The sequence below is a fragment of the Pecten maximus genome, chromosome 3 (assembly GCF_902652985.1).
Source record: "Pecten maximus chromosome 3, xPecMax1.1, whole genome shotgun sequence".
Lineage (NCBI taxonomy): Eukaryota > Metazoa > Mollusca > Bivalvia > Pectinida > Pectinidae > Pecten > Pecten maximus.
In genome coordinates, this window is record NC_047017.1 from 45,384,183 (window position 1) to 45,402,631 (window position 18,449).

The 18,449-nt window shown below is 39.2% G+C and overlaps 1 protein-coding gene across 1 annotated transcript in view; it reads left to right on the forward strand.

Moving 5' to 3' along the window:
• LOC117322779 (thyroid adenoma-associated protein homolog) overlaps positions 1-18,449 on the forward strand; it is a 119,942-nt gene that overhangs the window by 6,342 nt on the left and 95,151 nt on the right. The window contains exons 9-20 of the mRNA XM_033877719.1: positions 31-263; positions 3,831-3,948; positions 4,250-4,319; positions 4,451-4,644; positions 5,158-5,310; positions 5,686-5,767; positions 5,881-6,038; positions 14,499-14,654; positions 15,672-15,782; positions 16,960-17,071; positions 17,342-17,469; positions 17,629-17,999. Coding sequence (XP_033733610.1) covers positions 31-263; positions 3,831-3,948; positions 4,250-4,319; positions 4,451-4,644; positions 5,158-5,310; positions 5,686-5,767; positions 5,881-6,038; positions 14,499-14,654; positions 15,672-15,782; positions 16,960-17,071; positions 17,342-17,469; positions 17,629-17,999 — 1,886 coding nt within the window. The remainder of the gene's footprint in view (positions 1-30; positions 264-3,830; positions 3,949-4,249; positions 4,320-4,450; positions 4,645-5,157; positions 5,311-5,685; positions 5,768-5,880; positions 6,039-14,498; positions 14,655-15,671; positions 15,783-16,959; positions 17,072-17,341; positions 17,470-17,628; positions 18,000-18,449) is intronic.

Consider the following 18,449-nt stretch of genomic DNA (forward strand, 5'->3'; position numbering starts at 1 on the left):
TTCTTCAATATACTGATTTATTTTTTTTAGTTATTGCCTACTGTTTTGAGGAAACCCCAGACTACAGCCAAACAGTACCCCTGGTTAGAGAGGTGTGGTCTTTATAACCTGTGTCAGGACACTCTAACCCCTGCCAGTCATCTTTGTCTCTGTTACGGCCTGTTTGCACACCTTGATCCAGCTGACCTTCTGTATGAGTTCTCAGACAACACCTGTCTCTTACTGGACGTGTTTCCAGATGAGTTTATACAGTTAAATCCTCAGTAAGCTCTGTCTTGTATTATATCACAAGTATGGATGTCCATTGAAAACAAATGGAATCTAAATAATCAGAATAAGTAGCCATGTTCGAAGTCATCTGAGATAAAACAAATGATTTTGTCCAATAGAAATAACTGGTGGCTATATAACCAAGATTTTTGTACTGTCCTCAAATTTCTCATTAGCATTTGCAACCTGGATGGTATTTGTTGACGAAAACTTGTCATGAATATGTCACAATGAACAATATTGTGACCTTGAAAGGTCAGTGGAATTCTGCCTCACTTTGAATGTCATCATGACCTCGGTCCCAATTCCGTAGTAGAGTCACCCAGATGTTATAGAAAAAAATGCCAAATAGCAGTTTAAGTAATTTATATATTTATGATAGCAAACATTTTCGATTTTAATTATGGTGCTGAAAAACGTAATTGTATTGTTACTTGTAGGTGTGAGGACACAGGGTAGCAAGCTGCTGTTGGCCAAATCTATATGTCTGTGGACGGTCCGCGCCAGGTAGGACAACACTTATCATAAAAACTCATGTAATTGGCACATCTGTGTAATTTGTGCAGGTGCTTTTTATGGTACACTAAATCTAGTCTATATTACCTGGTAATCCATTGACAACCAGATTATCAATATAATAACTGATACACGACCTCTGTCACTCTGTCAATAGAGTGGGTCAGTGTGGCTTGTACCAAGTATTGATACACGACCTCTGTCACTCTGTCAATAGAGTGGGTCAGTGTGGCTTGTACCAAGTATTGATACACGACCTCTGTCACTCTGTCAGTAGAGTGGGTCAGTGTGACTTGTACCAAGTATTGATACACGACCTCTGTCACTCTGTCAATAGAGTGGGTCAGTGTGGACTTGTACCAAGTATTGATACACGACCTCTGTCACTCTGTCAATAGAGTGGGTCAGTGTGGCTTGTACCAAGTATCGATACACGACCTCTGTCACTCTGTCAGTAGAGTGGGACAGTGTGGATTGTACCAAGTATTGATACATGACCTCTGTCACTCTGTCACTTTGTCAATAGAGTGGGTCAGTGTGACTTGTACCAAGTATTGATACACGACCTCTGTCCCTCTGTCAATAGAGTGGGTCAGTGTGACTTGTACCAAGTATTGATACACGACCTCTGTGACTCTGTCACTCTGTCAATAGAGTGGGTCAGTGTGACTTGTACCAAGTATTGATACACGACCTCTGTCCCTCTGTCACTCTGTCAATAGAGTGGGTCAGTGTGGCTTGTACCAAGTATTGATACACAATCTCTATCACTCTGTCAATAGAGTGGGTCAGTGTGACTTGTACCAAGTATTGATACACGACCTCCATCACTGTCAATAGAGTGGGTCAGTGTTACTTGTACCAAGTATTGATACACGACCTCTGTCCCTCTGTCAATAGAGTGGGTCAGTGTGACTTGTACCAAGTATTGATACACGACCTCCATCACTGTCAATAGAGTGGGTCAGTGTGGCTTGTACCAAGTATTGATACACGACCTCTGTCACTCTGTCAGTAGAGTGGGTCAGTGTGACTTGTACCAAGTATTGATACACGACCTCTGTCATTCTGTCAATAGAGTGGGTCAGTGTGACTTGTACCAAGTATTGATACACGACCTCTGTCACTCTGTCAATAGAGTGGGTCAGTGTGGCTTGTACCAAGTATTGATACACGACCTCTGTCACTCTGTCAATAGAGTGGGTCAGTGTGGACTTGTACCAAGTATTGATACACGACCTCTGTCACTCTGTCAATAGAGTGGGTCAGTGTGACTTGTACCAAGTATTGATACACGACCTCTGTCACTCTGTCAATAGAGTGGGTCAGTGTGACTTGTACCAAGTATTGATACACGACCTCTGTCATTCTGTCAGTAGAGTGGGTCAGTGTGACTTGTACCAAGTATCGATACACGACCTCTGTGACTCTGTCAATAGAGTGGGACAGTATGACTTGTACCAAGTATTGATACACGACCTCCATCACTGTCAATAGAGTGGGTCAGTGTAGCGTGTACCAAGTATCGATACACGACCTCTATCACTCTGTCAATAGAGTGGGACAGTGTGGATTGTACCAAGTATCGATACACGACCTCTGTCACTCTGTCAATAGAGTGGGTCAGTGTGACTTGTACCAAGTATTGATACACGACCTCCATCACTGTCAATAGAGTGGGCCAGTGTAGTGTGTACCAAGTATCGATACACGACCTCTATCACTCTGTCAATAGAGTGGGACAGTGTGGATTGTACCAAGTATTGATACACGACCTCTGTCACTCTGTCAATAGAGTGGGTCAGTGTGACTTGTACCAAGTATTGATACACGACCTCTATCACTCTGTCAATAGAGTGGGTCAGTGTGGCTTGTATCAAGTATTGATACACGACCTCTGTCACTCTGTCAGTAGAGTGGGTCAGTGTGACTTGTACCAAGTATTGATACACGACCTCTGTCACTCTGTCAATAGAGTGGGTCAGTGTGACTTGTACCAAGTATTGATACACGACCTCTGTCAATAGAGTGGGTCAGTGTGGACTTGTACCAAGTATTGATACACGACCTCTGTCACTCTGTCAATAGAGTGGGTCAGTGTGACTTGTACCAAGTATCGATACACGACCTCTGTCACTCTGTCAGTAGAGTGGGTCAGTGTGACTTGTACCAAGTGTTGATACACGACCTCTGTCACTCTGTCAATAGAGTGGGTCAGTGTGACTTGTACCAAGTATTGATACACGACCTCTGTCACTCTGTCAATAGAGTGGGTCAGTGTGGACTTGTACCAAGTGTCGATACACGACCTCTGTCACTCTGTCAATAGAGTGGGTCAGTGTGACTTGTACCAAGTATCGATACACGACCTCTGTCACTCTGTCAATAGAGTGGGTCAGTGTGACTTGTACCAAGTATTGATACACGACCTCTGTCACTCTGTCAATAGAGTGGGTCAGTGTGACTTGTACCAAGTATCGATACACGACCTCTGTCACTCTGTCAATAGAGTGGGTCTGTGTGACTTGTACCAAGTGTTGATACACGACCTCTGTCCCTCTGTCAATAGAGTGGGTCAGTGTGGCTTGTACCAAGTGTTGATACACGACCTCTGTCCCTCTGTCAATAGAGTGGGTCAGTGTGGCTTGTACCAAGTATTGATACACGACCTCTGTCACTCTGTCAATAGAGTGGGTCAGTGTGGCTTGTACCAAGTATTGATACACGACCTCTGTCCCTCTGTCGATAGAGTGGGTCAGTGTGGCTTGTATCAAGTGTCGATACACGACCTCTGTCACTCTGTCTATAGAGTGGGTCAGTGTGACTTCGACCTCGGTCACTATCATATCAGAGACATAGATTTGATTTTTGTCACTATTTGACAGAAATGTGTTTGCCTTAAAATATTATGTTATGTTGAAATTTGTCTAATGGTCCCTACATCATTATTATATTACATTTCTGTATCTCCAAGTTAAATGAGTGACATGTTTTTTTGTGGGGGTCTACTTGTAATTTACTTGACTCCTGTTGTTGTTTGATAGTGCCTGTTTGAAGGCTGATTGTGTCACTCCTACCATGAGGTCAAGGTTGAAAGGTGATGAGGTCACGTTACAGAAAATCCTACAATATGTTTGGGCCACTTGGGAAGACACAGTCGATGTAAGATAATGGTATACCTCAGTATAAAAACAAGATAACTAAATCACACCTAAATAAAAAACAAAAGGAATGCATCAAAAAATGACAGATTTTATTAATTGACTAAACTTTGAATTCTATGATTCTCCAGGAATACATCAGTCAATACAAAAAAAGTCATGTACCAAATTAAGCAATACCAGAAACAAAATATTTATTTTACATACGCCTTTTATATCAAACATTTTAATCTGTTATCAACATGAATTTAAATGTATGTTTTTGCCAATACATATATAATATATTGAATTTTCTTCTGCAGGCAATACGGTTAAATGCAAGAGACACATTTACAAATTCACTAAAAGTTCACGCTCTTGCCCAGCAGACAGGTAAGACGTCGATAGCATCGTACATACACCACTCTGTTTACGTGGATAAAGTTTGGAGATTTTTTTTTCAGACTGAAACAAATTTGAAAATAAAGTATAACTCAGTAAAATGTTCATCTGTTTTGAATCAGATCCAAGCCAGGACAGTTTCTTGCTGGAACTTGCTCGTACTCTGATCCTGGACATCAGTTGGTCATGTAAAGGGAAGTACGGTAGTCTGTGTGGCATTGTGGGATATGTTGGCACCACCCACTTCCTGTCGGTCTTACCCAGTATGCCTAGGGATGTCCTGGAGCAAATGAAGGAGCAAACATTAGCCTGTTATGTAAGTGGAAATGAGGAATATTAAATTCTGTGTTTTTAGCACATCATCAGCACATCATCAGCACATCATTAGATGGTGGGCTATTCAAATCACCCTTCATCCATTGTCTGTCGATAAACAATCCTTATCATTGGTATTCCTGAAAGGATATCATTAGATGGTGGGCACCATGATTCCTCTAGGATTTTTTGTATACAGGATAAATTATACAATATATTATAGTTAGTGAAAATAATTAAACAAGCTCAAGGATGTACATGGAAATATTTCATAAAGTTATAGGCATTAGAAGACATATTGATACCATGCGTTATTTATCATCAATTTTCAGAGATAACAATGATAATTATACTACACATTTAAAATCAACCACAATCGTTTGAAAAATGACTTAAAATGAAATTTAAAAAACATGTAATGTAAATACCGTATTTTTAGACTATTGTGACAAAATTAAAATCTGTTTGAAATTTCTCAGTGCATTTTGTGTATCTAAGTAATTTATATCCACAGGCCAGTGAGCTTTATCAGAAGATATGTGAGACTCACCAAGAGGAGATGAGGGATTCTGCCGACCTCCAGGCCGAGTGGTTGACCCTGTGGGTAGACCCTGTCCTAGAGGTGTTGTCAGGAAGCCATAAACTCCACAAACTCCATGTCATGGAGGTATTGACACAGCAGTATACTATCATTCAATGTCTGAACATTTTATTTACAGAAAAAATATTTCAAATTATATTTTTATAAATCTTCAATTAAAATCTGAATACACATTGACATGACATTTTTCTGTAGAATTATGATAATGATAGTATATAGTATAAAAATAGTTGTTTTGGCTTTATAGTAGCTAAGGTATTGACAACATTCCTTAATCACTCTGGTTGGTGAAAATGTGAAAGGATTATTACAATGTTGGTACACTATCCATACCCACCAGATATAGGCCTTTCTCTGATGTACACATTGGAGACAAGAAAATACTCAAATTATATATAGATGTATGTTCAGGATGGTTTAAAACCTGTTATATTCCAACAGTACATCCTCCCGAAGCTGTTGAAGAATGGCAAGAAGACCCTTTACCACATGGTTCAACAGCTGACTAGGGACACCAGTAAAGGTAGGACAGCCATTTTTACTGTTACTCATCCCTGAACTGTAATAATTAAGACCAATTACTGATCAATAAATATGAATTGGCTTCTTTTATGAAATAATATTCCAATGTTTTAGATTCTTCAGATCATCGCCTTGGAGCCTTAGTGACTTGTCTGAGGAGAGCTCGAGTAATGGGACTACTTCAGAACCAGGAGTCAGGGTCCCAGGAATGTTTGTACGGAGCAGTCAGTGTGACAGTAATCAAACAGGCTATGGCTCACACTGATGAACAGGTAAGTCTGGGTCACATAAATGTTTGTATTGAGCTGCCAGAGAGACACTGATATAAAAGCCCTGTGCCTACGTTGATGAACAATGCATTACTAAATGGATGAAGAGAATCATTAGATGATTTTAACTCACCTGACCTTTTACTGTAGGAATAATAAGGATTCAAAGCACGGCTCAGAGGAGGGAAATAAAGCAAATTCTTTGAGATCCTTTTTTCTGTAGGAATGAAATTATCCATATTTGGTTAAACACATCCTGGGGTGAAGTGGAACCAATTTTGCCAAAACAGATATTTATAGAGATAAACCGTTTAACATATTTGTTCTGAATAGCCCGATAGATTTTGATTAAATTTGGTCTGAATGATTAATGGGTGAAGGAGATCCAATTTTATATCTAAGGTGTTGGAGGGACTCATTTCCGTAGGGGAAAAGAGCAATTTCTACATAATATGGACTATTCCCTTTAAAAGGCAGAGGGGCAGAGCCCAATAAAAAAAGTTCAAATTGGTAATAAATGTGTGTTTTTCAAATTAATTTGCAACTTAAACCACCAACTGGGTATAGTTAGATTACCTAGAGGACATCTCAACACACAGTATAAGTCTCAACTTAAACCACCAACTGGGTATATAGTTACCTAGAGGACATCCCAACACACAGTATTAGTCCAACTTAAACCACCAACTGGGTATATAGTTACCTAGAGGACATCTCAACACACAGTATAAGTCTCAACTTAAACCACCAACTGGGTATATAGTTACCTAGAGGACATCTCAACACACAGTATTAGTCCAACTTAAACCACCAACTGGGTATATAGTTACCTAGAGGACACCTCAACACACAGTATACCCAACTTAAACCACCAACTGGGTATATAGTTACCTAGAGGACATCTCAACACACAGTATAAGTCTCAACTTAAACCACCAACTGGGTATATAGTTACCTAGAGGACACCTCAACACACAGTATACCCAACTTAAACCACCAACTGGGTATATAGTTACCTAGAGGACATCCCAACACACAGTATAAGGCCAACTTAAACCACCAACTGGGTATATAGTTACCTAGAGGACATCCCAACACACAGTATAAGTCCAACTTAAACCACCAACTGGGTATATAGTTACCTAGAGGACATCTCAACACACAGTATAAGTCTCAACTTAAACCACCAACTGGGTATATAGTTACCTAGAGGACATCTCAACACACACTACAAGTCCAACTTAAACCACCAACTGGGTATATAGTTACCTAGAGGACATCTCAACACACAGTATTAGTCCAACTTAAACCACCAACTGGGTATATAGTTTCCTAGAGGACATCTCAACACACAGTATAAGTCCAACTTAAACCACCAACTGGGTATATAGTTACCTAGAGGACATCTCAACACACAGTATAAGTCTCAACTTAAACCACCAACTGGGTATATAGTTACCTAGAGGACATCTCAACATAAACCACCAACTGGGTATATAGTTACCTAGAGGACATCCCAACACACAGTATACCCAACTTAAACCACCAACTGGGTATATAGTTACCTAGAGGACATCTCAACACACAGTATAAGTCTCAACTTAAACCACCAACTGGGTATATAGTTACCTAGAGGACATCTCAACATAAACCACCAACTGGGTATATAGTTACCTAGAGGACATCCCAACACACAGTATACCCAACTTAAACCACCAACTGGGTATATAGTTACCTAGAGGACATCCCAACACACACTACAAGTCCAACTTAAACCACCAACTGGGTATATAGTTACCTAGAGGACATCTCAACACACAGTATAAGTCCAACTTAAACCACCAACTGGGTATATAGTTACCTAGAGGACATCCCAACACACAGTATAAGTCCAACTTAAACCACCAACTGGGTATATAGTTACCTAGAGGACATCTCAACACACAGTATAAGTCCAACTTAAACCACCAACTGGGTATATAGTTACCTAGAGGACATCTCAACACACAGTATTAGTCCAACTTAAACCACCAACTGGGTATATAGTTACCTAGAGGACATCTCAACACAAAGTATTAGTCCAACTTAAACCACCAACTGGGTATATAGTTACCTAGAGGACACCTCAACACACAGTATAAGTCCAACTTAAACCACCAACTGGGTATATAGTTACCTAGAGGACATCTCAACACACAGTATTAGTCCAACTTAAACCACCAACTGGGTATATAGTTACCTAGAGGACACCTCAACACACAGTATAAGTCCAACTTAAACCACCAACTGGGTATATAGTTACCTAGAGGACATCTCAACACACAGTATTAGTCCAACTTAAACCACCAACTGGGTATATAGTTACCTAGAGGACATCCCAACACACACTACAAGTCCAACTTAAACCACCAACTGGGTATATAGTTACCTAGAGGGCACCTCAACACACAGTATACCCAACTTAAACCACCAACTGGGTATATAGTTACCTAGAGGACACCTCAACACAAAGTATAAGTCCAACTTAAACCACCAACTGGGTATATAGTTACCTAGAGGGCACCTCAACACACAGTATACCCAACTTAAACCACCAACTGGGTATATACAGTCAAACTTCGATGTTTCGAAGTTCAAGGGACTAACAGAAAAACTTCGAAACAGCGGGACTTCGAATTATTTATGGTTGACAATAGATCGATATTTTCTTGATAATGACCATATCTGTTAACGTTACATGTCCTCGCGATCGGTGTCTTCGTGTTGATCGTCGCCTGTCAGGCTCACATCAAAATGTTTAGTTAATTTACCCCAAACCCAACAAAATAAAAATACTTTTCATCAATTATACCTTAGCATTTTTTAATTAAACAAACTATGTATATTTTACAAAGCACTTATATCCCGGCTTATAGATAAAACAATTGTACATTGCACACTTACGTTAACGTTTTTTCTGCTAAAGGCACATGTGTTTACGTTATGTGCATATAAAATACGGAATGCCGATCAGTTGGAGAATGCATGCTTGAATGACAAATAACCGATTAACATGGACATTTATGTATAAGTTTGAAACGTGACACTTTGAATATGAGTGAAGACACCGCTAATTGTTTGTGTTTCAAATTGATCCGCTTTTGTTTTACTGTTCCGTAAAATTTACTCACCAACCGCTGATTTCAATGGCGGCGGAGACGACTACCGGTATGGTTTACCGGAGTGATTAAATGCCATGGCTTCTAAATATTCCATTTATCTATCAATTTAGTCTGATTATTAATAAACCCCATGATCGGGAGTGACAACGCACGCTATCGTTATCCCTATTGTCAGTCAGGGCATTTTTGGGAGGGGTGTGAACTCTTGCCGCGGGAGTCACGACAAACACCTGTCCAGTGGTCAGTACAGGTAAACTTTTTGTTCGAATAATGAGATGTCAATTATCTATAATATCATTGCTAACGGACCATGAAAAAAGTTTGATACATCGAAAACTTCGATTTATAAAAATTCGAATCATACATAGGTTCATTAGTAGCGTTATATAGTGAGGAAATTCGGGACCAAGCAAAAAGTTCGATACAGCGAGAAATTCGAATCAACGAAGTTCGAATCATCGAGGTTTGACTGTAGTTACCTAGAGGGCATCTCAACACCCAGTATACCCAACTTAAACCACCAACTGGGTATATAGTTACCTAGAGGACATCTCAACACACAGTATTAGTCCAACTTAAACCACCAACTGGGTATATAGTTACCTAGAGGACATCCCAACACACAGTATAAGTCCAACTTAAACCACCAACTGGGTATATAGTTACCTAGAGGACATCTCAACACACAGTATTAGTCCAACATAAACCACCAACTGGGTATATAGTTACCTAGAGGACATCCCAACACACAGTATAAGTCCAACTTAAACCACCAACTGGGTATATAGTTACCTAGAGGACATCCCAACACACAGTATAAGTCCAACTTAAACCACCAACTGGGTATATAGTTACCTAGAGGACACCTCAACACACAGTATAAGTCCAACTTAAACCACCAACTGGGTATATAGTTACCTAGAGAACATCCCAACACACAGTCTAAGTCCAACTTAAACCACCAACTGGGTATATAGTTACCTAGAGGACATCCCAACACACAGTATAAGTCCAACTTAAACCACCAACTGGGTATATAGTTACCTAGAGGACATCCCAACACACAGTATAAGTCCAACTTAAACCACCAACTGGGTATATAGTTACCTAGAGGACATCCCAACACACAGTATAAGTCCAACTTAAACCACCAACTGGGTATATAGTTACCTAGAGGACACCTCAACACACAGTATAAGTCCAACTTAAACCACCAACTGGGTATATAGTTACCTAGAGGACACCTCAACACACAGTATAAGTCTCAACTTAAACCACCAACTGGGTATATAGTTACCTAGAGGACATCCCAACACACAGTATAAGTCCAACTTAAACCACCAACTGGGTATATAGTTACCTAGAGGACACCTCAACACACAGTATAAGTCCAACTTAAACCACCAACTGGGTATATAGTTACCTAGAGGACACCTCAACACACAGTATAAGTCTCAACTTAAACCACCAACTGGGTATATAGTTACCTAGAGGACATCCCAACACACAGTATAAGTCCAACTTAAACCACCAACTGGGTATATAGTTACCTAGAGGACATCTCAACACACAGTATAAGTCCAACTTAAACCACCAACTGGGTATATAGTTACCTAGAGGACATCTCAACACACAGTATACCCAACTTAAACCACCAACTGGGTATATAGTTACCTAGAGGACATCTCAACACACAGTATACCCAACTTAAACCACCAACTGGGTATATAGTTACCTAGAGGACATCTCAACACAAAGTATAAGTCCAACTTAAACCACCAACTGGGTATATAGTTACCTAGAGGACATCTCAACACACAGTATTAGTCCAACTTAAACCACCAACTGGGTATATAGTTACCTAGAGGACATCTCAACACACAGTATTAGTCCAACTTAAACCACCAACTGGGTATATAGTTACCTAGAGGACATCTCAACACACAGTATTAGTCCAACTTAAACCACCAACTGGGTATATAGTTACCTAGAGGGCACCTCAACACACAGTATTAGTCCAACTTAAACCACCAACTGGGTATATAGTTACCTAGAGGACATCCCAACACACAGTATAAGTCCAACTTAAACCACCAACTGGGTATATAGTTACCTAGAGGACATCCCAACACACAGTATAAGTCCAACTTAAACCACCAACTGGGTATATAGTTACCTAGAGGACACCTCAACACACAGTATTAGTCCAACTTAAACCACCAACTGGGTATATAGTTACCTAGAGGACATCTCAACACACAGTATAAGTCTCAACTTAAACCACCAACTGGGTATAGTTAGATTACCTAGAGGACATCTCAACACACAGTATAAGTCCAACTTAAACCACCAACTGGGTATATAGTTACCTAGAGGACATCTCAACACACAGTATATGTCCAACTTAAACCACCAACTGGGTATATAGTTACCTAGAGGACACCTCAACACACAGTATTAGTCCAACTTAAACCACCAACTGGGTATATAGTTACCTAGAGGACATCTCAACACACAGTATACCCAACTTAAACCACCAACTGGGTATATAGTTACCTAGAGGACATCTCAACACAAAGTATTAGTCCAACTTAAACCACCAACTGGGTATATAGTTACCTAGAGGACATCCCAACACACAGTATAAGTCCAACTTAAACCACCAACTGGGTATATAGTTACCTAGAGGACATCTCAACACACAGTATAAGTCCAACTTAAACCACCAACTGGGTATATAGTTACCTAGAGGACATCTCAACACACAGTATACCCAACTTAAACCACCAACTGGGTATATAGTTACCTAGAGGACATCTCAACATAAACCACCAACTGGGTATATAGTTACCTAGAGGACATCTCAACATACAGTATAAGTCCAACTTAAACCACCAACTGGGTATATAGTTACCTAGAGGACATCTCAACATACAGTATTAGTCCAACTTAAACCACCAACTGGGTATATAGTTACCTAGAGGACATCTCAACACACAGTATAAGTCCAACTTAAACCACCAACTGGGTATATAGTTACCTAGAGGACATCTCAACACACAGTATTAGTCCAACTTAAACCACCAACTGGGTATATAGTTACCTAGAGGACATCTCAACACACAGTATACCCAACTTAAACCACCAACTGGGTATATAGTTACCTAGAGGACATCTCAACACACAGTATTAGTCCAACTTAAACCACCAACTGGGTATATAGTTACCTAGAGGACATCTCAACACACAGTATACCCAACTTAAACCACCAACTGGGTATATAGTTACCTAGAGGACATCTCAACACACATTATAAGTCCAACTTAAACCACCAACTGGGTATATAGTTACCTAGAGGACATCTCAACACACAGTATTAGTCTCAACTTAAACCACCAACTGGGTATATAGTTACCTAGAGGACATCTCAACACACAGTATAAGTCTCAACTTAAACCACCAACTGGGTATATAGTTACCTAGAGGACATCCCAACACACAGTATAAGTCCAACTTAAACCACCAACTGGGTATATAGTTACCTAGAGGACATCTCAACACACAGTATTAGTCTCAACTTAAACCACCAACTGGGTATATAGTTACCTAGAGGACATCTCAACACACAGTCTAAGTCCAACTTTAACCACCAACTGGGTATATAGTTACCTAGAGGACATCTCAACACACAGTCTAAGTCCAACTTAAACCACCAACTGGGTATATAGTTACCTAGAGGACATCTCAACCTAAAGTATAAGTCCAACTTAAACCACCAACTGGGTATATAGTTACCTAGAGGACATCTCAACCTAAAGTATAAGTCCAACTTAAACCACCAACTGGGTATATAGTTACCTAGAGGACATCTCAACACACAGTATAAGTCCAACTTAAACCACCAACTGGGTATATAGTTACCTAGAGGACATCTCAACACAAAGTATTAGTCCAACTTAAACCACCAACTGGGTATATAGTTACCTAGAGGACATCTCAACACACAGTATACCCAACTTAAACCACCAACTGGGTATATAGTTACCTAGAGGACATCTCAACACACAGTATTAGTCTCAACTTAAACCACCAACTGGGTATATAGTTACCTAGAGGACATCTCAACACACAGTATAAGTCTCAACTTAAACCACCAACTGGGTATATAGTTACCTAGAGGACATCCCAACACACAGTATAAGTCCAACTTAAACCACCAACTGGGTATATAGTTACCTAGAGGACATCTCAACACAAAGTATTAGTCCAACTTAAACCACCAACTGGGTATATAGTTACCTAGAGGACATCCCAACACACAGTATAAGTCCAACTTAAAACACCAACTGGGTATATAGTTACCTAGAGGACATCTCAACACAAAGTATTAGTCCAACTTAAACCACCAACTGGGTATATAGTTACCTAGAGGACATCTCAACACACAGTATACCCAACATAAACCACCAACTGGGTATATAGTTACCTAGAGGACATCTCAACACACAGTATAAGTCCAACTTAAACCACCAACTGGGTATATAGTTACCTAGAGGACATCTCAACATAAACCACCAACTGGGTATATAGTTACCTAGAGGACATCTCAACACAAAGTATAAGTCCAACTTAAACCACCAACTGGGTATGGCCTTCCAGAATTTATGGTCCAGTGACTCTGGAATTTAGGGATCCTGGGAAGCAGGACTTTAAAGTTTTGTGTTTTAGCTCAGTTTCTCAAAAAGTATCGATGTTATTTCAACCAGACCTGGAATATAGTTGCATTGTAGTATGAACATCTCAACAAACCCTAGAGATTATGTAAATTTTTGCTGTTATGTTTTAGTTAAAAACCTTAGATTTTAAGAAATTGATGTAAAATCTTAATTGCTACTCCAGTTGATTAACAGGAACAAATTAGTTAACAGCTTAGTTGGAATGAATTATATTCATCACTCCTCAGAAAGAATGATTTTGGGATACAGGTGATTTGTGAGAATGAGTGATTTTCTGATATTTGTTATTTGGTTTGTATTACATCAATATTTACCTTTATCTATAATGCATACAGAGTGCCAATGAAGTGGATTTATTTTTTTTTTTTTCGTTTTTGATAATTTACTGAAATTTGAAGGAATTTTGGAGATTACATATAAAACTTACCGACACAGTAGTACAGGTGACACATAATTATGTGTAATTCTTGTTTCTAGTATATTAGAACATATAATTGTTTTGAATATGTCTGATTACAACAGGTGAGACTACATATAATTGTTTTGAATATGTTTGATTACAACAGGTGAGACTAGATGTATTGGCTCTACTTTGTGAGAACCAGAGGTCAACTGAGGTCATCAGTAAAACTGAATTTGATTTGCTAAAACATTTCTTACCTTGGAACCTGAACAACCAATCGCCATCCTTTAGACAACACTTACTAGCTCACCTGAAGAAGGCAAGTGGTCTTTTATTTTTGTTTGCAGCATAGCTTATTTAAGAAATAATTAACGATGATTCGTGTATTATTGCAGGATATACAACGAGGACGAGGATATTTTGCAATTGAATTAATGAGTTATTAATTAAAATTGCAAAATATCCGAGTCCGAGTTGTATATCCTGCAACAATACACGAGTCAAAGTTGATTATTTCTATTCTACCATGTACTGTTTAGTTCTGAGATCGACCTCTTTCTAATAGAAAAACGACAAAGAAACCCTGGGGAAACCTTGTAATTTATTTCTTGAGTATTGCATTATTTGTTGATGAAATAATCAAGAGCATCTATCATGGCATTGATTTTGAAAATAAAAAAGAAATAAAAAAAAATAAAAAAAGGGAGGGGAGGGGGGCGCTCCGTAGGATTCGAACTCGCGTCGTGATAAAAAATTAATGAAAGACTAACCCATTAGCCCACTCGGCTATAGTAACCTTTTATAAAATGGGTGAATATTAGATATATTAAATTGTAACAGCCGTGACTCACGACCGTGTATTATTGGCACGAGCGTGGGTTATTGGAAAATAATACATGGTTTTAAACCAATCAAAACTGGCGTTACATAGCAAACATGGTAGAATACTAAATAATTCATCTTGAGAATAGATCTGTAAATCAATGCATGTCTCTGTACAAGTGTAGATCTCTTTTTAGAATATGAATATTTTACAAATGAACTTGATCAGAGTTTTTAAAAGTTTGTGAATACTTATAAATTGATATAGATATGTATACATTTGTCATGTTCTGTTTGTAAATTGAAATCTTCATTTTTGACTGATTTACACTGATCAGATGAAATCAATACAAAATATATCATCTACTCCAACGTTTGGTATAAAACCATGAAACTTGATCCATCTAAGGATAAGTATCTGTACCATAGCTACACTGGTGTGAGGTTGAGTAAGAAATCTATTGATGTATGTTGGTTGATGTAGATATAGTAAATGTTATGGTTTTGGTTACAGTTGTTGTCTAGACTACAAGAAAGTCAGGTAACACTTCGGAGAAACATGAAGAACAAGAAAACTGAGTCGGATATCAGGGATTCGTACAGAGTCTCCCTAGGGAGTTATCAGGTAAATACAAAGAGGGATTCATACAGAGTCTCCCTAGAGAGCTATCAGGTAAATACAAAGAGAGATTCGTACAGAGTCTCCCTAGAGAGTTATCAGGTAAATACAAAGAGAGATTCGTACAGAGTCTCCCTAGAGAGTTATCAGGTAAATACAAAGAGAGATTCGTACAGAGTCTCTCTAGAGAGTTATCAGGTAAATACAAAGAGGTATTCGTACAGAGTCTCTCTAGAGAGTTATCAGGTAAATACAAAGAGGTATTCGTACAGAGTCTCCCTAGAGAGTTATCAGGTAAATACAAAGAGAGATTTGTACAGAGTCTCCCTAGAGAGTTATCAGGTAAATACAAAGAGAGATTCGTACAGAGTCTCCCTAGAGAGTTATCAGGTAAATACAAAGAGGTATTCGTACAGAGTCTCCCTAGAGAGTTATCAGGTAAATACAAAGAGAGATTCGTACAGAGTCTCCCTAGAGAGTTATCAGGTAAATACAAAGAGAGATTCGTACAGAGTCTCCCTAGAGAGTTATCAGGTAAATACAAAGAGAGATTCGTACAGAGTCTCCCTAGAGAGTTATCAGGTAAATACAAAGAGAGATTCGTACAGAGTCTCCCTAGAGAGTTATCAGGTAAATACAAAGAGGGTTCGTACAGAGTCTCCCTAGAGAGTTATCAGGTAAATACAAAGTGGGATTCGTACAGAGTCTCCCTAGAGAGTTATCAGGTAAATACAAAGAGGGATTCATACAGAGTCTCCCTAGAAAGTCTCCCTAGAGAGTTATCAGGTAAATACAAAGAGGGATTCGTACAGAGTCTCCCTAGAGAGTTATCAGGTGGGATTCGTACAGTGTCTCCCTAGAGAGTTATCAGGTAAATACAAAGAGGGATTCGTACAGAGTCTCCCTAGAGAGTTATCAGGTAGATACAAAGAGAGATTCGTACAGAGTCTCCCTAGAGAGATATCAGGTAAATACAAAGAGAGATTCGTACAGAGTCTCCCTAGGGAGTTATCAAGTAAATACAAAGAGGGATTCGTACAGTCTCCCTAGAGAGTTATCGGGTAAATACTAAGTGTTTTATGATGTATGCCTGCTAGTAACTAATCTCTGAAGAGGTTTGAAGGTCGTTTAATGATCAGAAAGTCATTGAAAATTAATAAAGAAGTTTAAAATGTTTCTTCAGGATTTTTTGGCCTGGTTAGTAGAACACCAGTTCCTGTGTCTGTCGGGTTCATCCTTCGCCCGCCGTACCACCTGTCTGTCTATCCTGTCTCTAGTCATCAACTCTCACACAGGTAAATATTGATAACCAATGACAACATAGTCAGCCCAACCATGTCTATAACAGCTCAGTCAAAATACTTACAGCTGAATTTCATTCTGCAATAATTAAAAAAAGCTGCTGCCTTTGAGCTAAGTTTACAAGTTGGCCCTCGTTGACTTATTAACGGATAAATAAGGTACCTACCTTTGTTTGTAAATGTATACATATCCAAGAGTCCACATTAAGTGTCCCAAGTGTGTACTGTGATAATCATCATACCGTGCGTACTTTGTTACCCTAGGAGACGACTTTACTGACTACGTCCGTGCCCCACACCTACAGTCCCTCCTGGAATGTCTCACTGACACCTTCGAGGAGAATAAGATGGAGGCCACTAAGATTCTGCAGTACTGTTGTCAGGGCCAACAGGTAATGTTTGGTTTGAGTGCTTAATTAAGATTAAAGCAAAGGACACATCTTAATTGTTTTTGTTTAATCATTTCTGAAACATTTGTTTACAAACAAATAATAATTCAAAGATACCCTCTTTTGATACACTACAATAGCATCAATCATTGTTTTCCACAGGGCCTCTCACATTTAGAGCCTCTCTTTGATACGGCCTTGACCTTGGCAGCATCAACACGACCTCAGGATTGTACCACAGCTGCATACCTTTTTAAAGTTCTTCTGGTTCAACCGGGAATCTATGACATTCTGAAAAACTCAGACAGTTATCAGGCAAAACTCTTCCTAACAAAACAGATGGAAACATTCTGTCTGCCTTCAGTGGATAACAACCAATCAGGACGGAGTCTGCTGTTGCTATGGATACTATTATCTTACCTGCAGGATCAGAAGGAGGTTGCCAAGGGAAGCCTGATCATGGCTGCTGCCAATCGGCCGTTGTATCCCACCCTGCACTGCATCAGATACATCCTGTTTGATGTGGCATTGAAGTAAGGTTACATTAAATGTTTTGTCAGTAATCATTCCAGTGTTCTACATGGCTGGGTGTAAATTCTGATGTCAGTAACAATTCCAGTGTTCTACACAGCTGGGTGTAAATTCTGATGTCAGTAACAATTCCAGTGTTCTACACAGCTGGGTGTAAATTCTGATGTCAGTAACAATTCTAGTTATCTACATGACTGGGTGTAAATTCTGATGTCAGTAACAATTCCAATGTTCTACATGGCTGGGTGTAAATTCTGATGTCAGTAACATTTCTAGTGTTTTATATGGCTGGGTGTAAATTCTGATGTCAGTAACATTTCTAGTGTTTTACATGGCTGGGTGTAAATTCTGATGTCAGTAACATTTCTAGTGTTTTACATGGCTGGGTGTAAATTCTAATGTCAGTAACATTTCTAGTGTTTTACATGGCTGGGTGTAAATTCTGATGTCAG